The sequence below is a fragment of the Elephas maximus genome, chromosome 6, assembly GCF_024166365.1.
Source record: "Elephas maximus indicus isolate mEleMax1 chromosome 6, mEleMax1 primary haplotype, whole genome shotgun sequence".
NCBI classification, from domain to species: domain Eukaryota; kingdom Metazoa; phylum Chordata; class Mammalia; order Proboscidea; family Elephantidae; genus Elephas; species Elephas maximus.
The window spans coordinates 15,754,745-15,781,768 of record NC_064824.1 but is presented as its reverse complement, the minus strand read 5'-3'; the positions used below and the strand labels follow the sequence as shown (position 1 = coordinate 15,781,768).

Genomic DNA, 27,024 nt, shown 5'->3' with positions numbered 1-27,024 from the left:
TTATTTCCATTCTGGTTGTTCTGTTCCATTAATCTAGTTTTGCTGCCTCCTTACATTCTCATTTTTGTTTTAAAGTAATTGTTGACTGTTGAGGCTCATATAGGTGATTTTTTAAAGGGTCATAGTACTTACAGGTGATATTTTTTGAGCCAATTTGTTATTTAGCTACAGGGTGACCTCAGAGATCGTTTTGGTTCAAGGTTTGAAGAGTATCTCAAGACAATAGTTTTGGGGGGGGGTCTCTTGTCTTACCTCAGGAGGTCTGGTGTTTTTTTGTTTGTTTTTATTTAAGAAATTTGAGGCCCTGTTCCACATTTTTCACCCATTCTATTAATCCATTTATTGTGGCCATGATTAGAATGGTCGTTAATGGTAGCTGGGCACCATCTAGTTCTTCTGGTCTCAAGGTAGATAAGGCCATGGTTCATGTAGACTATTTCTCCTGTAAACTAGTTTCTTCTTTGAATCTTTGGTTTCCTTCATTGTTTTTTGCTGTGGACGAGTAGAGACCAATAGATGTATCTTAGATGACTGCTCACAGCTTGTAAGACCCCAGACACTACTCGCCAAACTAGGATGTAGAACATAACTTTATAAACTACATTATACCAATTGACTGAGATGTCCCACGAGACTGTGGTCCTAAATCTTCAAACCCAGAAATCTAACCTCGTGAGGTATTTGGGCATGGCTAAGAAGTATCTGTAACTGTGACCCCTGTGTGCTTTATTATACATATAAATATATGTCCGTAAAGTCACATAGATGCATATGCATATGTGTATACATATATATATACACACACATATGGACATACCTATACACATATATGCCTACATACATAAAATTACACATGCACGTGTATTTTTTGGTTGTTTTTGCTGTTGTTTCAAAATTGTATATGCCATACCAATTACCAACAGGTCCTTTTTTCTTGTGTACTTTTTAGTGACATCATTAACCTTCGTGGGGCTGTGTACACTTCACCCTCATTCAGTGTTACCTTTCCCATCACCAAAAATAGCAAGTGTCTACTATCCAGAGAATGAATATTCCTCTCTCCCCTCATCCCTGGTAACCACTAATGAGCATTTGTTTCTGTTCATGACCAGTTCATGTCACTTTATAAAAGTGAGAACATACAGTATTTGTTTTTTTGTCATTAACTTCCTGCTGTCAACGTAATGTCTTCAGGTTCATCCACGTTCCAGGGTGTTTTGGGAACTCATATTTCTTTTTGCTGAGTAGTGTTCCATTGTATGTGTATGCCTCATTTTACTTATCAGTTCATACATTGATGGGCACTCAGGTTGTTGCCATCTTTTTGCTGTTGTGAATAGTGCTGTGATGGTCATAGGTGCACAGTATGCTTTTTGCCTCATTCTTGCCCAGAATGCTTTATCTTTGAATTTTAGCAACTTTACTAGAATGTTTTTTGTGGTGACTGTTACATGTCGTTTTGTTCTGGAACATGACATGCTTTTCTACACTGCAGTATAAAATTACCTTTATTTCTGAAAAATTTTCTTGAATTATGTCTTTAAACGTGTGTGTTGGATCTCTTTATGTGACTTCTTTACCAGATCCTTTTAAACTTTTTTTTGCTCTTCATTCTGCTCACTTTTCTCAGGATCTTCTCTTTTCCTTACTGAGTTTTCAGCACTGTCTCTCAGGTGTTACTTTTAATTTTGCCTTTGTTTCTGAAACTGCTGAATAATTTTACTCTAGAGCTCTGCCCATTTATTTTGTCTCCTGTTGTCTCATTGTTACTTTCGATGAACTTGTATCTCTGCTTTGTGTTTTCATTTCATGGAAATACTTACTTCATTAAGTTTTTTAAATTCATGGCACAGTTTTCATCTGCTCGGTAGAAGCATTTCTGGTAAATTTTTCCTGTTTCCTTTCACCTTTTTTCTTGTAGCATCTTTGACTAGATCGTGTGCTGCTTCCTTCTGAGTACTCATCTTTAAATGGATTGAGTTCATCCTGGACCAGCTCTTTGTCATTGTTCTCATGGTAGCCTGGGCTACGTACTGGGTTAGGAGAAATTGTCCTAATGACTCAGGGCCGTGTGTATGAGTTTTCTTGGCCACTGTTTCTGTCCTGTCACTGAAGATAGACTGCTCAAATGGCAGAGTCTCTCTCTTCCCTGGGTCTCCTCACACTGAAGGGGGCTTCGCTGTGTCTGTGTGGTCCTGGTTCAGCCCTACCTTCTTTCCTTTTTGGATCTTGGAACATGTTTAGGTCCACCTTAACTGCTGGCTCTGTTCCCAGTGTTACAAGCAAGAGATTTTGATTTCTTCTGTCAGAGTATGCTCCTCACTTTGGAATTATTCTTTATTGGATTTTATTCTTGAGAATACAGTCCTCTTTCCATTTCCTCCTTAGTTCCTGTTTGATTATCACTGCCTTTGGCAGTTCTGTTACCTATTTTGTGATTTGAAGTTTCAGATGTCTCCAGATTTTCAGAGATGGAGATTGCGTTCCTCTTTTTCATTGTTGTCTTCTCTGAGAAAAGAAGGAGAAGATACCAAACTAGCAGTCTCTACCTGTAGTGCTTTTTGGGGGGCCGAGGGGCGGGACGGTTAACATTTTATTTTTGGTGGGAATATGTACAACCAAACATACATCGATTCACAGTTTCTACATGAACAGTTCAGTAATGTTGGTTACATACTTCACATGGTGTCACTATTTTATCTCTAGTTACAGTGTTTCATCACCATTAATTGAGCCTCTCTGTCCCTTAAAGTTCTTATCTATGCTTCGGATTAACTTTGTCAGTGTACACTCATATAGATAATTCTTTATAAGAACGCTATGCTTGGGACAAACATTCTTTATTAATTGGGCTAAACTGTTGTTTAATTTCACAGTGACTTCATGGGATAGTTTTGGTTCAAGATTTAAAGATTATTTTCTAGGCGTTAAACTCAGGCATCCCCCCAGTCACAATGGATCCAGTAGGTTTGGTTTCCACATGAGTCTCAAGTTCTCTTCTACACTTTTTCCTCTTTTGATCAGGATCCATCTGTTGGGTCCTTGATCAAAACTTTCGGTAATGGTAGCCAGGATCATCCATTTCTTCTGGTGTCACAGTAAGGGAGGTAGTAGTTTACGGAGGCAGTTAAGCCCGCAGTCCGTTTCTTTCTCTGATTCCTGGGTTGCCTGTAGTACTACTTCTCACTCCACCGAAGTCAAGCAAGGACCCAGCTAAACACTGGGGGGTTCTCACAAGTCCACTTGTCAGATATTAACCCCTTATTTCCTATAGAATTTATTAAATTGAGTGTTCCTGGAGTCACTTTTGAAACCATTAAAAAAAAAGATCCCTGAGAGGACTAGTGTAGTGCTTAAGACGGCAGACTGGAGCACTTTCCAGCTGGTTGACCTTAGGTAACTTTCTTTAATCTCTTTGACTTTTTTATTTTTGGCAGGATGGTTGTCATTGTGAACTCAAAGATATTTTATTGATTCAATGTGTTTTAATCAAAGTCATTTTCTTTTTCTTTGAGTTGTTTCAAATTTGGCTAGTGAAAACCCTTTCAAGCTGGCTTGAGTGCCCTTTTGATAATTCCTGTTAGTCTTTGAAGGAGCCCTGGTGGTACACATGGTTAAGTGCTTGGCTACTAACTGAAAAATTGGCAGATCGAATCCACCCAGCAGCTCCACGGAGAAAGACCTGACGATCAGCTTCCATAAAGATTACAGTCAAGAAAACTATGGGGCAGTTACACTCTTGTCACATGGGATCACTATATGAGTCGAAATCAACTTGGTGGTGCCTAACAATAACAGCAGTCTTTGAGCACTTTATTCTTTCTGTTACAAGATGTCTCCAGCTATCTTATACTTTCCTTGCTTCCCTAGTCCTGAAATCAGCTATTTCACCAAGAATCACTTGATGTAGAACCCAGGGTGTGGGTGCTAGGCTACCATTGCTTTCAGACTTTCCGAGGACAGAGACAGTCAATAAATATAGTAAAACAGTTATGTTCAGACTGATACTTCCAAATGAAATTTAACAAGTTTTTTCTTGCTTAGATTTTATATTTTTGTATTTTTTACACTGAAAACCTTGTTTCCTAAAGACATTAATATTAATGTTAATATTAATATTAATATAACTGCTTACTTATTTTCATTCCATAGTATACAGAAAAAGTTTTGAAGTAAACAACGGTAGCACTACTAACAGTAAGACTAAAAAAAAATTTTGGAGGGGGGAAATACTTGACAGTTCTTTTTATCCTCAGGTTAGATCCATTAAGGAGAGTGGGAATGTATTCGAAAGTTATTCATTCGAAGTGATTCATTCCTCTTAGAGTTGCGTTGTTGTTGTTAGGTGTCGTCGAGTCAGTTCCAACTCATAGCAACCCTATAGGACACAGTAGAACTGCCCCACAGGGTTTCCAAGGAGCGGCTGGTGGATTTCAACTCCTGAACTTTTGGTTAGCAGCCGAGCTCTTAACCACTACGCCACCAGGACACCAAGAGTTGTGTCGTGCCATTGTATTTTTCCTAATTTATACTCAAAAGGTATACAATAAAGAGTATGGTTCTCCATTTGGCCTCACATCTACCAGTTTCTCATGTTCCTTTCGCTCTTTTCTAGAGTAATCTGTTACAGGCTTTTTGGGTATCCTCCCAGTGTTGCTTTCTTATAATGTAATATGTAGTTGGGATTAGTTCTTCAAGTTTTTCTTTGGATTTTAGGATTTGCTTTTTCCTTTGGATTTAGCTTTTCTTAACATGTAAGCTTTTTACTTGGTTCAAAAGTCAAAGCTGTATAAAAAGGTAGACTAGTGAGTCTCTCCTCCAGCCCTGTGGCCTCCCACATTGCCATCTGCCCTTTGTAGGGCACCACTTCTTTTATTCCCTAGCTTGCCCTACCAGGCCTTCTTTTTGCGAAAATAAGAATACACACATGTAGACACATACACTTTCCTGGTTGTCCTCTTTCTTACACAAAATGTAGCATGTTATATATACTATTTCATACCTTGATTTTCCTCTTAATAGTATATTCTGGAGGTGACTCCAGATGTGTCCATAGAGATCTTTACTTACGCTTTTTTGGCTGCATCGTGCCCTGGTGTGTGTGGATATACTGGTAGGCTTTTAGGCCTGTGTTGTTTCATGTTTGCTATGGTTTGTCTTCACAGTAGATTCGTGGAGGTAATAGTGCTAGGTCAGAGAGTCAATGTCTCAGTTTCTTCATCTAGAAATATTACCTACCTCAGTGTTCGTTGTGAGGGGTAACGATACTTAATATATAAATCAGTTAAAACATGCTTGGCATATAATGTACATTATTGAAATATTAACAGTTGTTCATTAGAGTAAATGAAAATAGAATACAACTATATTCCTTGATTTTTAAAACATATTTAAAAACTTAACATTCTTTTTTGGGTACATTTTTGCATGAACTGGACCTCTTAAAATACGAGCCCATTTAAAGTTTGAATTGAGGAGCCCCTTTCTGTAGGTGATTCAGTAGGCATCTTTCTTTGTTATAAGGATCTTCAAATTGTTTTCATAATTAGGCTAATTTGCCCTAGTACTCACTTTTCAACATAAATGCAAGCAGAGGGGCAGCTTTCATGGCAGTGTTCTCCATTAACTATTTCACTGACTCTTTAAAAACCCGTCTCCAATAAATTGCTTTTACTCCAGTGAGGTCCACCACATCGCATAGCTACATCTGCGTCAAGACCTGCAGCTTTCCTTCGAACTCTAATGATACACCATTCATCTCTTCCTGCAGGCATAAAGCCATCTTCTAATCAGTCTGCAAACCTCTCACTCATATCCCACTAGGTCTGATGTAAAGCAATTTGGAAGAGGATTTCTCAAAGGAGACATGAAGTCCGAATCCAGCTGTCACCATTATAGCTGAGCTTATCACATTTTCTTTTACCTAATTTATATTCACATGGTTCCAGAATGTAAAAGTGTCAGAAGGCATATACAAGGGGCATTCCTTTCCTCTGCCCCTAACTACCATGTTCCCATTTCCTCTCTCTTTGCCTTTCTATGGTTTCATAGCTTTTTGGGTATCCTTCCAGTGTTTCTTTACACAAATACAATCAAATCCAGATGTAATTCTTTTTACCATTTTATTCCAAAGGTAGCTTATTCATATATTCTTTCCCTTTTTTTTTCTGTATGACAATGTACATTGGAAGCTTTCAGTACGTGGAGTTTCCTGGTTCTTTTAGTGATCCATCATATGAGTGATTTAGGGTTGTTTCCAGTCTTTTACTATCATGAATGATACTGTAGTGAAAAACTTTGTGCTTATGTCATTGCACATATGTGCAACAGTACCTGTAGGGTAAATTCCCAAAAGTGGTCAGAGGGTAAATGCCATCGTAATTTTGAAACGTACTATCTAATTACTTCCCTTAGGCTTTATACCAATTTACACTCCCCCCACAATGGTTTAAAGCACCTGTTTCCTTACAGCCTCAGCAACGGAGTACACTGTGAGCTTTTTGGACTTTTGCCAGTCTGACAGGTGAACAGTGGTATCTCAATATAGTTTAAGTTGGATTTCTCTTCTTAAGAGTGAGAGTGAGGATCTTTTCTTTGTTAAGCGGCAACTTGTGCTTTCTTTTTAGTGAACTTGCTATTCCTATCCTTTGCCCACTTTTTATTGGGCTATCCTTTTTCTCATTGATTTCTAGAAGCTTTTGTATACTGGGGAGATTACACTTTGATCTGTGGTAAACCCATTAAACACCCATTGCCTTCAAGTCAATTCTGACTCAGAGTGACCCTGTAGGACAGAGTAGAACTGCCCCGTAGGGTTTCCAAGGAGCAGCAGCTGGTGGACTTGAACCGCTGACCTTTTGGTTAGCAGCCTACCTCCTAACCTCTGTAGGAATCACAAATCTTTTTCCAGTTAGACATTGGCCTTTTGATTTTGCTTATAGTTGTGTTTTGCCATGCAGGAGGTTTGCTTGTCAGATTTACTGGTCTTTTATAGCTTTTGAATATTGAGTCATAGAAAGATCTCCATTCCAAGGTTGCAAAAGCAGCCTCCCAACTTTTCTTCATGTGCTTCTTCATTTGCCTTTAAATCTTTGATCCTTTTGATACTTCGTCTGGTTTGCTGTGTGTGAGGCATGGGTCAGATTTTATTTTTTCCATATGGTTACCTAGTCTTCCTAACACCATTTTTTTTGTTGTTGTTAATTTTATTAACTTTTATTGAGCTTCAAGTGAAAGTTTACAAATCAAGTCAGACTGTCACATATAAGTTTATATACACCTTACTCCGTACTCCCACTTGCTCTCCCCCTAATGAGTCAGCCCTTCCAGTCTCTCCTTTCGTGACAATTTTGCCAGCTTCCAACTCTCTCTATCCTCCCATCCCGCCTCCAGACAGGAGATGCCAACACAGTCTCAAGTGTCCACCTGATATAATTAGCTCCCTCTTCATCAGCATCTTTCTCCTACCCACTGTCCAGTCCCTTTCATGTCTGATGAGTTGTCTTCGGGAATGGTTCCTGTCCTGGGCCAACAGAAGGTTTGGGGACCATGACCACCGGGATTCCTCTAGGCTCAGTCAGACCATTAAGTATGGTCTTTTTGTGAGAATTTGGGGTCTGCATCCCACTGATCTCCTGCTCCCTTGGGGGTTCTCTGTTGTGCTCCCTGTCAGGGCAGTCGTTGATTGTGGCCGGGCACCAACTAGTTCTTCTGGTCTCAGGATGATGTAGGTCTCTGGTTCATGTGGCCCTTCCTGTCTCTTGGGCTCTTAGTTATCGTGTGATCTTGGTGTTCTTCATTCTCCTTTGCTCCAGGTGGGTTGAGACCAATTGATGCATCTTAGATGGCCGCTTCCTAACACCATTTTTTGAATAGTTCATTCTCTCCCCCGCCCCGATTTGAGAGCCCAGCTTTGTTATACTGTCAAGTTTTCTTGCCATTGTTGGAATTTCATCAGCTTGCTTTCAGTTAAGTTCACATACTGCCTGTGATGAGATCATCTTAGTTAGTTGGCAATCATAACTGTAAATCTTTATCACTTCAAGAGAGGTGCTAATCTGGTAAAACCAGGACCCATTGCTATCAAGTCAATCCTGACTCATAACGACCCTGTAGGACAGAGTAGAACTGCCCCATAGGTTTCCAAGACTGTAATCTTTACAGAAGCAGACTGCCATATCTTTCTCCTGCAGAGCAGCTGGTGGGTTCGAATCGCTGACCTTTTGGTTAGCAGCTGAGCACTTAACCACTGTGCCACCAGGACTCCTTACATCTGGTAAGGAATGATATAAAATCACAAGGGAGATAAGTGCTCCAAGAATCACAGGTTAAGATGCTGTTAATCAAGGTTGCCTGTAATCTTCCCCCAGGAAATTTGTCAAAAATTCGTAACATGAGAACATTATTGCCTGTCTTCTAACTTGTCCACAGAATGAAGTGTATCCGTTATTATAACGTTCGTACAAGATTGTTAAAGAGTGTTAAGTTCATCAAGGATGATGAGAATGATTAAGGATTATTTTATTCAGTTCAGGATACACAACGATACCTTTTAAAATGAGACAAAGCAGTTTCAGGAGAGAAACTCCATGGACAGCTTACTCGTTTGGAGTGATTAAAGATCAAGCATGGTTCAGCTGTGGACTGCACAGAATTGTGAGAAATTACAGCTTGTATGATTATGTTTTGATACAGGTGTGAAGTGACCTCAGCTGTGTTTGTGGACAGGTTATAAATAGCTGTGTGTTTTCTATCTTTTCAGTCGGCCAACTTTGTCTATCCAACATCCACCGTCTGCAGCAATTAGTATTCAGCGTCCTGCCCAGTCACGGGATGTCACAACAAGAATCACACTACCGTCTCACCCAGCATTAGGGACGCCAAAACAGCAGCTTCATACCATGGCTCAGGTAAAAACAGGCATGAAGAACCGCCTGTGTGCTCTGTGGGTGAGAACTAGAATTGTGCAAAACTTGCTAAGGACCTGGCAGTGCTGAAGGTGGTGCTTGCTTTTAAACGGGATTGATTGGGAAATATTTTTGTTTATAACTTTGTGTTACGGGGTTTTCCCTCACAGAAGACGATTTTCAGTACTGGTACGCCAGTAGCTGCAGCAACGGTAGCACCTATTTTGGCGACCAACACCATTCCTTCAGCAACCACAGCTGGTAAGTTGGTAACTCTGCTCTTCTTGTGAAGGAATAAGAACATGTGAATGGCGAGTTAGTTTCTCATTTCTGAGCTTATGTCAGAGAAAAAGAATAGGCTAGAAAAGTTCTCTTTACTCTTCCCGTGAGCCTTTCTCAGGTTTGTGAGAACTGGGATATGTGCAGAGGCCATTGGTGAAGCATTTTCTTTTTCCTCCTGTTTTAGGATCTGTGTCACACACACAAGCTCCCACGAGTACAATTGTCACCATGACAGTGCCCTCACATTCATCGCATGCTACTGCTGTGACCACCTCAAACATCCCCGTCGGTAAGTGTCTCGCAGCCTTCAGGTAGAAGCTTAAAAGGAATTTTTCAGCCCCCCTAACTAGGCCCCAAGGTCAAAGGCTAGTATTGGTTTTTTTAATATTGTTGATTTTTAAAGCAACACTGATTTTGACTTTTAACATTATCTGTCATAGAGATTTCGCGTTGACAGTAGCGGTAACGATATTTGAGTACTCTTAGAAAGTGAACTTCATTTACGCCTCTAAGTTTAGCTCCCTCACTCATCAAACTTTGTCTCTTCTCTGGATATGTATCTCTTAAAGAAATAGGTTAACTTTGCTAACACACACAAACAACAGGAAAAGCAAGAAAAGAAGCAAAGATCTGGAGTGAGGAGAATTTGTACACTTTGATAGATTTTTCAGGGAGAATCTGTGGGTGATGCAGCAGTGAGAAGAACACTAAACCTTGATTTTCATTTTACCCAGGTTCTCACTGAGTGCTACCCCAAGGTGGTTAAGACCATCCTATGCTTTCTTCTAGGCTTTGTTTACTCTCTTTAAAAACTATGTGTATACTTTGAATACTAAAAATCTTCGAATGTTCTCACAGCCAGACTTCAGCCATCTAGAGTAAGGATTGGGAGAATTTTCCTATAAAGGGCCAGATAGTAAACACTTCAGGCTTTGCAGACCACATGGGCCTATGTCACTCACCTCTGCTGTGGTAGCACTAAAGCACTCAAAGACTTGATGTAAGAAGTGGCATGGCTGTGTTCCAGAATGACTATTTATGGACACAAATTTGAATTTCATATAATTTTCAGGTGTTGTGAAATAGTCTTCTTTTGGTTTTTTTCCTCCAGCCATTTAAAAATGTGACATTATTCTTAGCTCAGGAGCCATACAGGCAGCAGGCGGGATCTGGCCCGGGGGCCGGAGGTGCTGACTCCTGTCCTGGGGCTGATACTTCCAGGCTTCCAGAGCAGAGCCCATGGCCTGCAAGGCAGAATCTGCTTTCTAATCCAGAGGCCACAGGTTTCAGCTTCTCATGTCTGCCTAGGTTGTGTAATGATGGGCAGGTCATCTCTGTCTTTCTCCACTACAGCCACAGGATGGCGGCCATCTTTACACAGTGCAAATTTACAAAGACTGCTGCCTTTTGTGAAGCACACACACCAGCATTCTATTTTTTTTTAACTGTACTTCAGATGAAGGTTTACAGAGCAAACTAGTTTCTCATTAAACAGTACGCATATTGTTTTGTGACATTGTTTGCCAACCCCATGACATGTCAGTACTCTCCCTTCTCAACCTTGGGTTCCCTATTACCAGCTTTCCTGTCCCCTCCTGCCTTCTAGTCCTTGCTCTTGGGCTGGTACCCATTTGGTCTCATTTTGTTTTATGGGCCTATCTAATCCTTGGCTGAAGGGTGAACCTCAGGAGTGACTTCATTACTGAGCTAAGAGGGTGTCCAGGGGCCATAGTCTTGGGTTTTCTCCACTCCATGTCAGGCCAGAAGTCTGGTTTTTTCTTTTGTGAGTTAGAATTTTGTTCTCCATTTTTCTCCAGCTCTGTCTGGGACCCTCCATCGTGATCCCTGACAAAACAGCCGATGGTGGTAGCCAGCACCATCTAATTGTGCTGGACTCAGTCTGGTGGAGGGCGCAGTAGTTGTGGTCCTTTTAATCCTTTAGACTAATCTTTCCCTTGTGTCTTTGGTTTTCTTTGTTCTCCTTTGCTCCAGATGGAGTGGGACCAGCGGAGTATATTTGATGGCTGCTCACAAGCTTTTAAGACGCCATACGCTACTCCCGAAAGTAGAATGTAGACATTTTCTTTATAGCCTGTGTTATGCCAGTTGAGCTAGGTATTCACTGAGCCCATTGTCCCCACAGCCCTCAGTCCAGTAATATGGTCGTCCCTTGGAGAGTTCGGATGTGTCTGTGGAGCTTCCATGACCTTGCCTTGGTCAAGTTGTGCTGGCTTCCCCAGTATTGTGTACTGTCTTAGCCTTCACTGACACATAGACACAGAAATGTGGCCTCCCTCTTTGCTGTGTAATGAAGCATCTGGGTGGTCTCTCCTCCCTTCCTAGCCACGTGAAAACAGCCTGACCTTCCCAGCCCTCTTAGCACACTTCAAAGGCACTTTTCCCTGAATAATGGTTAGGGCTTAGAAGGACCCTGCTCTTCTGGACGATGGGCCATGCCACCTCTTAGGAAGCCATTAACAGAGAAATCACTGTTGTGGGGTATTTCGCACACTGCTGCTCTCGACCACTTGGCATTGGAGAGACCAAACGTCTCTCATGCCCCTCTGGATTTAATTTCACTTTTATGGAAAGAAGTTTGGGGAGGTGTGTGTGCATTGGTTATCATTAATGCATTTTTGGATGAAAAAGATGATCAGTTGTTCCATATTGTCATTTCAAACCATTTTCTGGTTTCGCCTTACAATGGCATTAGTTCTGTGATGATGGGGCCAAGCACCGCTGTGTCGTTGACATTGCAATCAGAGCCTCACCAGCTATCTGTAGCTCTGAAGAAAATCGAGCCCATAAAGGGGGACAGTGTGCCATGTGAGGACTACATCCTCTTGAACCCTCATTGCAAAGGATTTTTTTAAAGATTGTTGTTGTTGTTGTTGAGTCGGTTCTGACTCAGCGACCCTGTGGACAACAGAACGAAGCACTGCCTGGTCTTAAGCCATCCTTTCAATCGTTTTTAAAGATTAGTTCTTGTTAATGTTGCTGTATCTTCATAAGATGCCACACCAACTACCTAAAAGCACGAGGAGACACTAATATGTTCATTTATTTGGTTAAAACTATCAAATTTTTACCTGTCCTGGGTCACTGTATTAATGTAGTCCATATCTCCCTGCCTCATTAGTCTTTAAATTTAAACAATTTACTAAGTTCCAAATATAAGTATCATTTCACAGAAATGTTCAGACACATTTAACATGTGCCACTTAATGTGATTTTTTTTTTCTCAGTTCCAACAGCTCTATGCTGTAACTTGTTTTCCCGTTATATCGTAACCCATATATTTCTTTATCATGTCATAATAGGTTCCTCTAAAGAGGAACCTCGGTTGAGAAGGGAAACCGGATAGAACCCTCCAATATTGAATTTTCATGTTGGAATGTAGGAGGTATATTAAAATCACCAAAGCAGCTTTTTCCAAGTTACATGTGCCTTCTCCAGGTGAGACTACATCTTGAATTCAGCTGTGGTTGCTAATAGGAACGTGCTGGATCAGGAAGAAAAAGCCTGATTAACCCCCAGCATAGGGTTTCCACCTCTCCTGAATGCTCATCTGCGGTAGAATGCCATCCTTATTTTCCCCCATGCTTCTGGCCCACAGACAACAGTTGTCTCAGAATTACAAAAGGCAGAAGTGGGAAACATTATCTTTGGAGATAGCATTGTGGCAGACTTATGTTTTCTGTATTCTATGTTGCTTTAAGGTTTTGTTTTTGTTTTTTTAAATGAAGATTTGAAAGCGCGAATGTAAGTGCTACATGTATGGTTACCAACCACTGGTTAGCTACTCTGCCACATGAGCTGCATTCCTACTCTACGGGACAGAGTTAAAAAACAAAGCTCAGTTGCTTTCAGTTCAGCATCCCCCGTACTTACCCGTTTACTGGTCTGAGGGAAAGAAAACATGTCCTGTCAGCTTCTCCTTATTAACCAGTGGATGCCAACATCTCTGGGAGCATGGGAAATCCTGGCCAGCCTCCTGCAGAAACTTCTCCCGCTCCTTCCCTTAGGAGCTAGCTGGCACCCAGTACAGTAGGGTTTGTGCTGCTTAACTTTGGGGCTCCGTGCCCTGCACTGGAAGTAATGTGGCAGTGTCATCCTAGTCCCAGTGTTCTGTGCCTGTCACTGATGAAATGTACTCTTTATGTGAGCAGTACCTGTCCAGATCCCTAGGCGTGGAGTTAACAGACAGGTCTGTAGGTACAGTTGAGAGCTACCTTCCGAGCAAGATTTGATTTCAGTTTGTAGAGGAGAGCATACTAAATTGAATCTGAAAATGCTGAGGTGGTAATGACTTTTATTTTTCCATAAAGTATGTAGATTCTCAGAACTTTCCAAGGACTTCAGAAATCTTTGCACAGTGATCTAGAGCAGTCCTCATAGATGAGGAAACTGAGATGTGGAAATTAAAATGCTCTGCTTACTTCATACTAATCAGCTATGGACCCTGGAGTAGAATGCCAGTTCTATATTCAAAATTTTATGTAATTTTTTTTTATATTACACAGTTTTCTCCTCTCTTTTATTTTATTTTTTTTAATTTAAAAAAAGGCATCCTGGAAGAGGGGTTTTTGTTGATTTTTATCATGCTGAACCCTGTTTTCACAAATAATAGTATGAATATATCAGTGGATTGCTGAAATAGCTCAGTTGAACTTTATGTACTCATCTTCCATTTTTTATCTTGGTTAACACGTAAAACCCATGCTTAGTATTTGCATTTTTAAGATGGTTCCAGGGCAGGAATGCTTTGGCCTGCCAGGAAGAGTGCATGAGTGATGCTGTATTGGATTTTGCTTTTTGTAGCTAAGGTCGTGCCCCAGCAGATCACACACACGTCTCCCCGGATCCAGCCTGACTACCCCGCAGAGAGGAGCAGTCTAATTCCCATTTCAGGACATCGGGCCTCTCCAAACCCTGTGGCCATGGAAACCCGAAGTGACAACAGGTAGGTGAGAAATACCAGTTACGGCTGCCCATTGTGTCAGTTATCGTGTTGATTGTTCAGTAAAACAAAATATCTGGGATACATGAAATACACTTATTTATTCATACTTTGAAATTTCCCTTGGAAATAACACACTGTGTGGTTTCTTTTTTATGTGGAAAGTAAGGGTGGGCTCAAATGATGGGGAAATGTGCTGTGTTTATTCACCCCTTCTTTTTTTGATGGATATTCTCCTAGTGTCCATTTTTTTGTGTTATGTGTGATTTTTTTTTTAGTCACTTCAGGGTTGCAGCATCATAGCCCTTTGTTCCTAAATACTTCTGTATGTATCTTCTAAGAACAAAAACATTCTCTTGCTTAACCACATACAACTACCTGAATGTGTTTTTTAGCTTTTCCTTGCCTTTCATAAAAAAAAAAAAAAATTTTTTTTTTAGCCTTTCATAGGTTGCTATTTTTAACGAGTGTAGGTCAGCTGTCTTATAGAATATTTTTCAGTTAGGGTTTATCAGGTAGTTTCCCCATGGTTACATCCAGGTAATCTGTCTTTGGAAGAAGACCACCTAAGTGTTATTACTACGTCAGAGAGCTTTTGCTATCTGTTCGTCCCATTATTACTTATGTTAACAAGAACTTAGCTGAGGAGATGTTTTCCAGCTTTTTCTACTGTAAAGATAATTTTTTCTTCTTTGTGTGTAAGTAATCTGTGTGGTGATACTTTGGAACCGTGAATGTCTTGTTCCCCAATTAACTTGCAGTAGTTTAGCATACACTGATGATTCTTGGCTGAGTCGGTTATTAATATGGTGATTACTGAATAGTGGCGTTTCTATTTCTGTTATTTCTTCCACATTATCTACTCCCCATTTGTTTATCTAGTTGTTTATTTTTTTAATCAGCATGAGCTCAGAGATTTGGTTTTATTCGCTATTACAGTTTGTGGCTGTAATTTATTTTGATGCTCGTTATCTCCATTCGGCCCTTAGAAGCCCCTTCAAGCGAGTTCTGTGGTTTTTGCTGTATCACCATCATTTGAGCCTTCTCATACTTCCCTCTTAAAAGTTTTAGTAGGTTGATCTTGTATCCGTCTACCTTAATGAACACTCTTATTAGCTCTAGAAGTATATAGCTTCTTAGCTTTCTTATGTGTATGTTCATTTCATCTACAAATAAGGACAATTCTGGGGAGCCGGGAGTCTTTTTGTTTTTTTTTTCATTGCGCTTTAAGTGAAACTTCACAAATCAAATGGCTCTCCTTTGAAAACTTATATACACTTTGCTATGTACTTCTAGCTGCTCTCCCCCTGATGAGACATCTTCCCCTCATGAGACAGCACACTCCTCCTCTCCACACTGTATTCCCCGTGTCCATTCAGCCAGCTCCTGTCCCCCTCTGCCTTCTCATGTCACTTCCTGTTCCCCTCTGCCTTGTCTTCCCGCTTCCAGACAGGAGATGCCCACATACTCTCATGTGTCTACTTGAGCCAAGAAGCTCACTCCTCAACAGTATCATTTTCTGTCTTATAGTCCAGTCCAATCCCTGTCTGAAGAGTTGGCTTCAAGAGTGGTTCCACTCTTGGGCTAACAGAAGGTCTAGGGACCATGACCTCCAGGATCTTTCTAGTCTCAGTCAGACCATTATGTTTTGTCTTTTTATGAGAATTTGAGGCCTGCATCTCACTGTGCTCCTGCTCCATCAGAGATTCTCTGTTGTGTTTCCTGTCAGGGCAGTCATCAATTGTAGCTGGGCACCATCTAGTTCTTCTGGTCTCATGCTGATGTTGTCTCTGGTTTATGTGTCCCATTCTGTCTCCTGGGCTCATAATTACCTTGTGTCTTTGGTGTTCTTCATTTTCCTTTGCTCCAGGTAGGTTGAGACCAATTGATGCATCTTAGATGGTTGCTTGCTAGGATTTAAGACCCCAGATGCCACTCACCAAAGCGGGATGCAGAGTGTTTTCTTAATATATTTTATTGTGCCAATTGACCTAGGTGTCCCCTGAAACCATGGTCCCCAAGCCCCTGCCACTGCTGCTCTAGCCTTCGAAGTGTTGAGTTGTATTCAGGAGACTTCTTTGCTTTTGGTTTAGTCCAGTTGTGCTGACCTCTCCTGTGTTGTGTGTTGTCTTTCCCTTCACCTAAAATAGTTCTTAGCTATTATCTAATTAGTGAATACCCCTCCCTCCCTCCCCCTTCTCATAACCATGAAAGAATATTCTTTTCTCTGTTTAAACTATTTTTTGAGTTCTTATAATAGTGATCTCATACAGTATTTGTCCTTTTGCAGCTGACTAATTTTACTTAGTATAATGCGTTCCAGATTCCTCCATGTTATGAGATCTTTCACAGATTCATCATTCTTTATTGTTGCATAGTATTCCATTGTGTGAATATACCATAATTTGTTTATCCATTCATCCATTGATGGGCACCTTGGCTGCTTCCATCTTTTTATTATTGTAAACACTGCTGCAGTGAACATGGGTGTGCATATATCTATTCCGGTGAGAGCTCTTCTGTAGGATATATTCCAAGAAGTGGGATTGCTGGATCCTATTATAATTTTTTTTATGATAGTTCAATTTCTAGCTTTTTTAAGGAGGCACCAAATCGATTTCCAAAGTGGCTGTACCATTTTACAGTCCCACCAGGAGTATGTAAGTGTTCCAGTCTCTCAGCAGTCTCTCCAACATTTATTTTTTTGTGTGTTTTGGATTAATGCCAGCCTTGTTGGAGTGAGATGGTATCTCATTGTAGTTTTGCTTTGTATTTCTTTAATGGCTAATGATCGTGGGCATTTCCTCATGTATCTGTTAGCTGCCTGAATGTCTTCTTTGGTGAAGTGCTTGTTCATACCCTTTGCCCATTTTTTAATTGGGTTATTTGTCTTTTTGTTGTTGAGTTTTTGCAGTTTCGTGTAGATTTTAGAGATCAGACACTGATCGGAATCGTGGTAGCTAAAAATTTTTTCCCAGTCTGTAGGGAATCTTTTTACTCTTTTGGTGAAGTCTGGATGAGCGTAAGTGTTCGATTTTTAGGAGCTCCCAGTTATCTAGTTTCCCTTCTGGCGTTTATGCATTGTTAGTAATGTTTTGTATACTGTTTATGCCATGTATTAGCATTGTCCCTATTTTTTCTTCCGTAGTCTTTATCATTTTAGATTTTATAGGTCTTTGATCCATTTTGAGTTAGTTTTTGTGCATGGTGTGAGGTATGGGTTTTGTTTCATTTTTTTGTAGATGGATATCCAGTTATGCCAGCACCATTTGTTAAAGAGACTATCTTTTCCCCATTTAACAGACTTTGGGCCATTGTCATATCAGCTGCTTGTATGTGGATGGATTTATGTCTGGATTGTCAATTCTGTTCCATTGGTCTATGCATCTACTGTTGTACCAGTACCAGGCTGTTTTGGCTACTGTGGCGATACAATATGTTCTAAAATCAGGTAGTGTCAGACCTCCCACTGTGTTCTTTTTCAGTAATGCTTTGCTTACCTGGGACCTCTTTCCCTTCCTTATGAAGTTGGTGATTTGTTTCTCATCTCATTAAAAAATGTTGGAATTTGGATCAGAATTGCATTGTATCTATAGGTCACTTTGAGTAGAATAGGCATTTTTATAATGTTGAGTCTTCCTATCCATGAGCAAGGTATCTTTTCCACATATGGAGGTCTCTTTTGGTCTCTTGCAGTAGCATCTTGTAGTTTTCTTTGTATAGGTCTTTGATATTTCTGGTTGGATTTATTCCTAAGTATTTTGTATTCTTGGGGGCTATTGTAAATGGTATTGATTTGGTGATTTTCTCTTCTGCGTTCTCTTTGTTGGTGTAGAGGAATCCAGCTGATTTTTCTATATTTGTATTGTATCCTGATACTCTGCCGAACTCTTAGTTTCAGTAGTTTTCTTGAGGATTCTTTCGGGTTTTCTGTGTGTAAGATCATGTCATCTGCATATAAAGATACTTTTACTTTTTCCTTACCAATCTGGATACCGTTTATTTCTTTTTCTAGCCTAATTGCTCTGGCTAGCACCTCCAGCATAGTGTGGAATAAGAGTGGTGATAAAGGGCATCCTTGTCTCTGATTCCTGTTCTCAGAGGGAATGCTTTCAGGCTCTGTCCATTTAGGATCATGTTGGCTGTTGGCTTTGTATAAATGCTTTTTGTGTTGAGGAATTTCCCTTCTGTTCCTATTTTGCTGAGAGTTTTTATCATGAATGAGTGTTGGACTTTGTCAAATGCCTTTCTGCATCAGTTGAGAAGATCATGTGGTTCTTCTGTTTTATTTATGTAATGGATTACATTGATTGTTTTTCTACAATTGAACCATCCCTGCATACCTGATATGAATCCTACTTGGGCATGTGAATTATTTTTTTGATGTGTTGTTGTATTTTATTGGCTAGAATTTTGAAGATTTTTGCATCTACGTTCATGAGGGATATAGGTGTATAATTTTCTTTTCTTGTGGTGTCTTTACCTGGTTTTGGTATCAGGGATATGCTGGCTTCATAGAATCAGCTTGGGGGTATTCCATCCTTTTCTGTGCCCTGAAATACCTTTAATAGTAACAGTGTTAAATGTGAAAGTTTGGTAGAACTCTTCGGTGAAGCCATCTGGGCCAGGGCTTTTTTGTTGTTGTTGGGAGTTTTTAAATTACCTTTTCAACCTCTTCTTTTGTTATGGGTTTATTTAGTTGTTGCATCTCTGTTTGTATTAGTTTAGGAAAGTAGTGTATTTCTAGAAATTTGTCCATTTCTTCTAGGTTTTCGAATTTGTTACAGTACAGTTTTTCATTGTATCTGTTAAGAATCTTTAAGTCAGTTGGGTCTGTTGTGATATCACCCATCTCATTTCTTATTCAGGTTATTTGCCTTCTCTCCTGTTTTTCTTCTGTCAGTTTGGCCAGTGGCTTACTGATATTTGTTGATCTTTTCAAAGAACCAGTTTTTGTTTTTTGTAACTCTTTCAATTGTTTTTCTGTTCTCTCTTTCACTTAATTCTGCTTTAGTTTTTATTATTTGTTTTCTTCTGGTTCCTAAGGGCTTCTTTTGCTGCTCTCTATTTGTTCAAGTTGTAGGGATAATTCTTTTGATTTTGGCCCTTTCTTCTTTTTTGATGCGTGCATTTATTGCTATAAATTGCCCTCTGAGCACTGCTTTAGCTGTGTACCAAGGTTGTGACAGAGTTTTCATTCTCATTGGATACTATAAATTTCTTTATTCCATTCTTAATTTCTTGTGTAACCCATTCATTTTTGAGCAAGTTGTTCAGTTTCCACGTGTTTGATTTCTTTTCCCTGGTAATTCTGTTACTGATTTCTACTTTTATGGATTTATGGTCAGAGAAGATGCTTTATAATACTTCGATGTTGTGTATTCTCTTAAGGCTTGCTTTATAAATATGTGGTCTAGAGAATGTTCCATATGGACTGGAAGAGAAAGTATGCTTGGCTGCAGTTGGATGCAGTGTTCTGTATATGTCTATGAGGTCAAGTTGGCTGATGGTGGCTTTTAGAGCTTTTGTATCTTTGTTGAGCTTCTTTCTCGATGTTCTGTCCTTTACCAGAAGTGGTGTGTTGAAATCTACTATTATTACGGAGCTATCTATCTCACTTTTCAATGCTGTTAATTTGTTTTATGTATCTTGAAGCCCTGTCGTTGGGTACATAAATGTTTAATGTGGTTTTCCTGATGGTATATTGTCCTTTTAATCGTTATACAGTGTCCTTCCTTATCCTTTTTGGTGAATTTAACTTTAAAGCCTATTTTGTCAGAAACTAATATTGCCACTCCTGCTCTCTCTTGTTTTTTGCTTGATATATTTTTTTCCATCCTTTGAGTTTTAATTTGTGTCTTTAAGGTGTTTCTCTTATAGGCAGCATATAGAAGGATCATGTTTTTTTTATCCATTCTGCCACACTCTGTCTCTTTATTGGTGCATTTGGTTCATTTCCATTCAGTTAATTATGGATAGGTATGAATATAGTGCTGTCTTTTTGATGCCTTTTTTGTGTGTTGTTGACAGTTTCTTTTTTCCACTTAATTTTTTGTGCTGAGTAGTTTTTCTTTATATATTGTCTTTTCCTCTTTTTTATTGTTGTTGATTTTGTTTTTGCTGAGTCTTGATGTTTTTTCTTGTATTTCGTTTTGACATGTAGGATTGTTAGTCTCCTTTGTGGTTACCTTATTATTTACCCCTATTTTTCCAAGTTTAAAACAAACTTTTATCTCTTCATAGCCCTGTGACTTCCTCTCCACATGAAATACCTATGACTGCATGTTTTAGTCCCTCATTTTTGATTTAATGTTACCATCTCTTACATCATGACATTGCTGTTCCCCTGTTTTGAGTGTTTTTTTTATATTGATTTATTTTTGTAATTTCCCTATCTGGGTTGATATCTGGTTGCCTTATCCTGTGTTCTAGTCTTGGGTTGATACCTGATGTTATTGATTTTCTAACCAGAGCACTCCCTTCAGTATTTCTTGTAGTTTTGATTTGTTTTCTGCAAATTCCATAAACTTCTCTTTATTTGGAAATGTCCTAATTTCACCTTCATATTTGAGGGACAGTTTTGCTGGATATATGATTCTTGGCTGGCGATTTTTTTTCCTTCAGTGCCCTTCAATTGCCTTCTTGCCTGCATGGTTTCTGCTGAGTAGTCTGAGCTTATTCTTACTGACTTTTCTTTGTAGGTGACTTCTTGTTTATCCCTAGCTGCTCTTAAAATTCTCTGTCTTTGGCTCTGGCAAGTTTGATCATAATATGTCTCGGTGACTTTCTTTTGGGATCTACCCTATGTGGCGGTCAGTGAGCATCTTGGATAGAGACATCTCATCGTTCATGAAATCAGGGAAATTTTCTGCCAACAAATCTTCAACAATTCTCTCTGTATTTTCTGTTCTCCTTTCCTGTTCTGGTACTGTAATCATTCAGTTATTTCTCTGGATAGGAGCCCCACATGATTCTTAGGGTTTCTTCATTTTTTTTAATTTTTTTGTCTGATTTTTCTTCTAATATATTGGTGCCAAGTGTTTTATCTTCAATCTCACTAATCCTGACTTCCATTTCCTCACTTCTCCTCCTCTCAACTTTCTGTTGAGTTATTTAATTATGAAATTTTATTGGTAATCTTTTGAATTTCTCACGGCTTTCTATGGATTCTTGCACCCTATTAAATTTTTCCTTATGCTCTTGAATAACCTTCTTAATATCTTCCATTGTTTTATCTTGTGTTCATTTGCTTGTTCTGCATTTTGCCTGATCTTCTTTCTGATCTCTTGAAGAATTCTGTGAGTTAATCTTTTGTATTCTGCCCTGGGAATTCCAGGCGTACCTCTTCATCCGGAAGATTCCTTGATTCTTTGTTTTGAGGGCTTGTTGAAGCAATATGGTCTGTTTCTTTGTGATTTGATGTTGACTGTTGTCTCCGAGCCATCTATAAGTTATTGCATTAATTTATTTTATTTTTGCTTACCATATCCTAGTTTCTTGCTTTGTTTTGTTTTGATATGCTCAAATAGGCTGCTTAAGAGACCTAGCTTAATTTTTGCACCTTTGAAGCTCTGACATTCTATCACTAGATGGCTATAGCTGTTACCAGGTACATGAGCCTAGGAGTCCATTCACTTTTCTTGTTTGGATTCAGCTCAGGTGTCCAGGTAGTCAGTCACCAAGAGTGTGGTTCAGGCTCTGTCCTACAGTCTTAGGAGGGCAGGGGTGATCGGTTTAGGCACAGGTATCTGGTTGCAGCATGGAGTCATGCTCTGAGCAAGGCAGGGGACTGATAACCATCTCCCAAGTGTGTGTGAGGAAATTGCATCCCTGTCCCTCTTCCCTAGAGCGCACAGGTGGGTGGGTTCTGCAGTCAGACTATGGGTACCCAGTGCTTTTGGTTATAAGGATTGGGAGGCATCACTTATCCTTGGACCCCTGTCGCGGGTGGCTAGGGCATGTTGGTGGAGCCACCAGCCCTCAGGCTGCAGGTGTAAGTAGATGAGGACCCTGTTTAATAGGCAGAGTGGTGTGAAATGTCAAAAACCCACCTCTTCACCACACAGCTAAAACAGTTGAAGTCAGATCTCAGGCACATACACCACTGCAGTCTGCCAGCAAGGGCCTAAGCTCCTGAAATGGGCCCACACAGGTCCCTTCAGGGGTAAAAAACATTCAAAGTCCATGGACCATTTGTGCCTTGACAAGAGCTGCTTCTGCCCTGAGTTCCTAGCTTAGGGGAGTCGGCAGATTTCCTTTTCCCCCAATTGTTAATTATTCCTTCTCCAAGGCCAGGAGAATGGCTCAGGGCGTGTAGCAGGACATATCTCAGGCCCAAGGAAATCGACAGCTACTGAAGCCAGCTTGGGGGCTGAGGGCATGGTAAATTAGATGCACGTGCGTATTTTTTGCCGAGAGTGCTGTTCTTCTCTGATTCTGGAGGCATGAGTAGACTGTGTGGCTTGCTGTCTCTCCCTGAGAAACCTGCGTCCTGAACGCCGGCAGCTCTGCCACAGTCGCTCCAGGGGATTGTGCCTGAGCGGTTCTGGTTCCTGTGGGAGTCTTTTCATTCACAATTTTTATGCCTGTTTTTTTCTTATGTTTGAGTTTCCAATGCGAGGTTGAATAGAGGCAGAGATAGTGAGCCACCTTGTCTTTCTTATTCTTGGCCTGAATGGCTGTTTTGAAATTTCATGATAGATTTTGGTAGATACCACTTTCGGTTTGAGGAACAAATGTTTCTATAAAACATTAATAGAAAATCTAGTGTTGACTCTATGTTAAGTCTCATTTGATCATGATATGTTTAATTGTATATGGTACTGAATTGCATGTTATTTATGAATTTTTGATCAATAAGGAGAAATGAGATTTGTTGGTAATCTTTTTGTTGTGTTCTCCCTAACTAATTTTGGTATCAAGGCTATATTAAATTCAAGAAATACGTTGGATCGTGTTTCTTTTTGTATTCTCTGAAACAGTTTGTTTAAAACTGGGATTATCTTACGTACATTTGATAAAATTCCCAGCAAAAACATTTGAAACTTAGCGCCATTCAAGTGGGGTTGAATGGGGAGACTCAATTACTGAGTTTCTGTGTCAGTTTTGGTAATAGTTCTAGAAAATCATCCATAAAAATTATTTGTTTTAAAATGTATCTGTATAATTATTTATCCAAAAGAACACCAAACCCATTGCCATCGAGTTGATTCTGATACATAGTGACCCTGTATAATTATGTTTTTTTTTTTTAGTATCCACTATTTTAAAAAATTTTACTTTCTCTAGGTATGTCTCTTTTGATCTAATATTGTGTGGGACACAGTTGGGGAAATGCCACTATGTTAGTTACGAAGAGTATTAAGAAGGTGTGGAGGATGGTATTATTTGAAGGTAAAGAAAAAAAAAAAAAACCATTTGTCTCATTATAACCCATGTTCCATCTATAGACCATCTGTTCCTGTTCAGTTTCAATACTTTTTGCCAACTTATCCGCCATCTGCATACCCGCTGGCCGCGCACACATATACGCCCATCACCAGCTCAGTATCCACCATCCGACAATATCCAGGTATGATCCCATCTTTCTTTAAGATAACTCTTAACATTTTAATTTTTGCAAGCAGTGAGTGTTTCTAGTATGGCATATAATTACTCCAGCGTTTATTTTCAGGCTCAGATAAAGCTAAAATCTGAAGCTTTAAGGTCTTAAATCACCATCCTTGTGATCTAAAAAGGTGGTGACTTACTGGTGATCATTGTAAGCTTTTATCTCACCCTGAGGATAATCCTGCTAATTTTTATCGCACTTTGAAATGGTAGAATAATTACAGTGAATAAAGCTGTATATTCTTGTGGGGTTTCTGTTGTTCGTGGGATATCAGAGGTGGGGGGTTGTTTTGATTTTTTCTTTTGTTTTCAGTTTTTGTCCAGCTGTGTTCAACATTCATCATGTCACATGTAGACAGTGTTGATTTTCCCACTTTCAAGGCTTACATAATCTTCTCCTGTGGGCTGTCAGCTTAGTTGAGGCATCAGGAAGCCAGTTTGTCCGTATTGTGGGCTTTGTCCTTCTGCAGTGTCCGTGAGCCACACAGGCCAGGGAGCACTTGAAGTGGAGCTGGCTCGACTCACGAACTGAATTTCTAACATGATTTAATTAAAATTTGAAAAGTTCCAGATACGTTTGAAACAACATGGCCATGTGAAACTGCTTTTTCAGTTGTAGATGCTGTGAAATGAGAACATGGATCAGGTATTTCTGGTGAAAAGTCAGTATCTGAATTGAGATGTGCTTTTGGGTTACGGATGAGACACATAGTAGATTTTGAAACAATTTGGAAAAAAGAATGTAGAATATATCTTATTAATAGTTTTTATATTGGTTATATTTTAAAATGACAAAATTTTTTATTAGGGTAAATGCAGCATATTATTAAAATTAATTCCACTCTTATCTTTTTTTTAGTGTGGCTACTGGAAAATTTAGAATTACACTGTGACTTATATTTCCACCAGATACAGTGCGAGTCCAAAATTTTCAAGTGTTCTAGGGAATTTAAGGGGCTTTGGAAGAGGTTCCTCCATCTGTGGATTATTTGATGACTGAGAAGAAAAGTCTTTTGTATTTTTTCCTTCCCATGAAAAATTAGAAATCCTTTCTTTTTGTTGCTTTCTGGGAACGCCATTGTTTCCAGGTTTTTTGTTTGTTTTTAATACACAGAACAGAAAAGGAAACATGCCTGTTCACTCATCAGTGGATATATGGAATTTGGAATTCACTTTTCAGAAGTGGCTGTGATGGTGTTTTTATCAGTTACAGCAAAGATTCTTGACCTGCTAGCCATGGATGCATTTCAGAAGTTTTATGTGAAATACTTAGCACAGTGCCTGGCCTTATAGTTGGAATTTAGTAGTCAATTGCTTTTTTCTTGTTTTAATCTTATTCCAAGTAATCTGCAAAAAGACTTACCAAATTGTGGGCAGTAGTAGGAAAAAAACAAACTTAGCTATACAATGTTTTATTAGGCTTTTTTGAAAACTGAAGATTTAGATTTTGTACAGTGGGAAATGCTGTTTTTATATTAGATTAGTTTTGGGGTTTTTTCCTTCCTTCTGTGGACAGAAGGTGGTACAGTGGTTAAAGCACTCAGCTGCTAACAAGTCAGTGGTTTGAACCCCCCCAGCCACTCTGCGAATGAAAGATGTGGCATTCTGCTTCTGTAAAGATTCACAGCTCTGGATAACCTATGGGACAGTTCTAGTCTGTCTTATAGGGGCGCTACGATTTAGAATCAACTCGATGACAGTGGGTTTGGCTTAGTTACGTGGACTGGTTTTATCGGCGCTAACATTCTTGTAGTCACCTTCTATATTATTGTTAGTTTCAGCTCAGGCTCCAAACTCTGCCATCACAGCTCAGACTGGTGTTGGGGTGGCATCTACAGTACATCTAAACCCCATGCAGTTGATGACAGTGGACGCATCTCATGCTCGACATATCCAAGGGATCCAACCAGCACCCATCAGTACCCAGGGGATACAGCCAGCCCCCATCGGAACACAGGGAATACAGCCAGCCCCAATTGGGACACAGGGGATTCACTCAGCAGCCCCAATCAGCACGCAGGGACTGCAGCCTGCACCGCTGGGTACTCAGCAGCCTCCGCCTGAAGGAAAGACTTCAGGTAAATTTATCGCTTTGCACGGAAAGTGATGTGGAGGTTCTGCCAACTGGCTGGTTTTGTGGTCTCTCAGGTATTTTCTCTAGTTTTTAGTTTCCTCTTTGTAACTGTGTTTCTTTGAGCTTACCCTCCAGGGTCGTTGTAAGCATTAGAAGTAACATATATAAACAGCCTAATATGTTATTTGCACATAGTAGGAAGCTTGTATAAGGGGCTTTTGGTTGAGGGAGCAAATTCACTTTATACCGATAGTGTCCTCATTCAGCCTGAGGTTTCTAAGGGCTGTATGTAAAGGTGTAAGATCTTACCCTAGTGTTAGCTAATGCTGTGTCAGTGTTGACAAAACAAATGCTAACGGAGTAGACATTTTAAGAAATGGAGTAAGCCATGCTCAGAGCATTAATTTGCGATTTCTCTGATGCAATTAAAGAAATAGCTTTTTTCATTCAGGGTATTGGTTTTAAAGATTATCTTTTGTGTTAAGTGTAGCATAAAGAGAGCAACTTGGAACTGATTATTTTAATTGTCAAGTAGATGTTGAATTTCACTGTTTAATCAAAGTTTTTCCAGACTCTGAGCTACTAAATGGCTGTCGTAGAGGTGCAGTTGACCAAAAAGATAACCCGTGGTGACCCAGCTGGAAGAACGTTGTACCTACGTCTTCAATAGTACCTGCTAGGATACTCATTCTGTTATTTGGACATTTTAGTCATTTGAAATTGCCGTTTTTGTAGGTCAGATATGAACTGATTCCTCATCATGGTCTTATGTTCATCAATTTTTGATGCTAGTTTTAAATACAGTTTGATTAAAATTAATTATTAGTTGAGTGAGTTCCTAAAGATTCCCAGTATTAGATGCTGAGAGGAAGTGATGTTTCACAAAAATGTAGGCGCACATTTCTTGAAGTACATTTTAGAGCATGCTGTCAAGCCGGAGGACCTCGTTTCCTGTCCATTTGTGACTCTTTCGTCATCTCTAAAATGGGAATAATAATTGATGTAAGAATTACATAAATAAAAAACATAAAGCACTGTGTATAGTGAGATATTCTGCAAGATACTCTGTGTACTGTATGTACCTCGTCTCACTGACTACTGACTGTGATTGTAGAGCAAAGAAAAGTGAATAGTTACGAGCATGCGTCAGTAGACCCAGTGGCCCCCTGCTTTACCATCTGCTTTCAGGCAGA

The 27,024-nt window shown here is 39.7% G+C and overlaps 1 protein-coding gene across 5 annotated transcripts in view; it reads left to right on the top strand.

Annotated features, from left to right (window-relative positions):
- Positions 1 to 27,024, top strand: part of SAP130 (Sin3A associated protein 130) — a 102,912-nt gene that overhangs the window by 25,394 nt on the left and 50,494 nt on the right. For all 5 annotated transcript variants that reach the window (XM_049889123.1, XM_049889121.1, XM_049889122.1 and 2 more), the window contains exons 8-13: positions 8,762 to 8,909; positions 9,077 to 9,167; positions 9,373 to 9,477; positions 14,010 to 14,151; positions 23,598 to 23,719; positions 25,533 to 25,835. In XM_049889123.1, the coding sequence (XP_049745080.1) occupies positions 8,762 to 8,909; positions 9,077 to 9,167; positions 9,373 to 9,477; positions 14,010 to 14,151; positions 23,598 to 23,719; positions 25,533 to 25,835 (911 nt within the window). The remainder of the gene's footprint in view (positions 1 to 8,761; positions 8,910 to 9,076; positions 9,168 to 9,372; positions 9,478 to 14,009; positions 14,152 to 23,597; positions 23,720 to 25,532; positions 25,836 to 27,024) is intronic.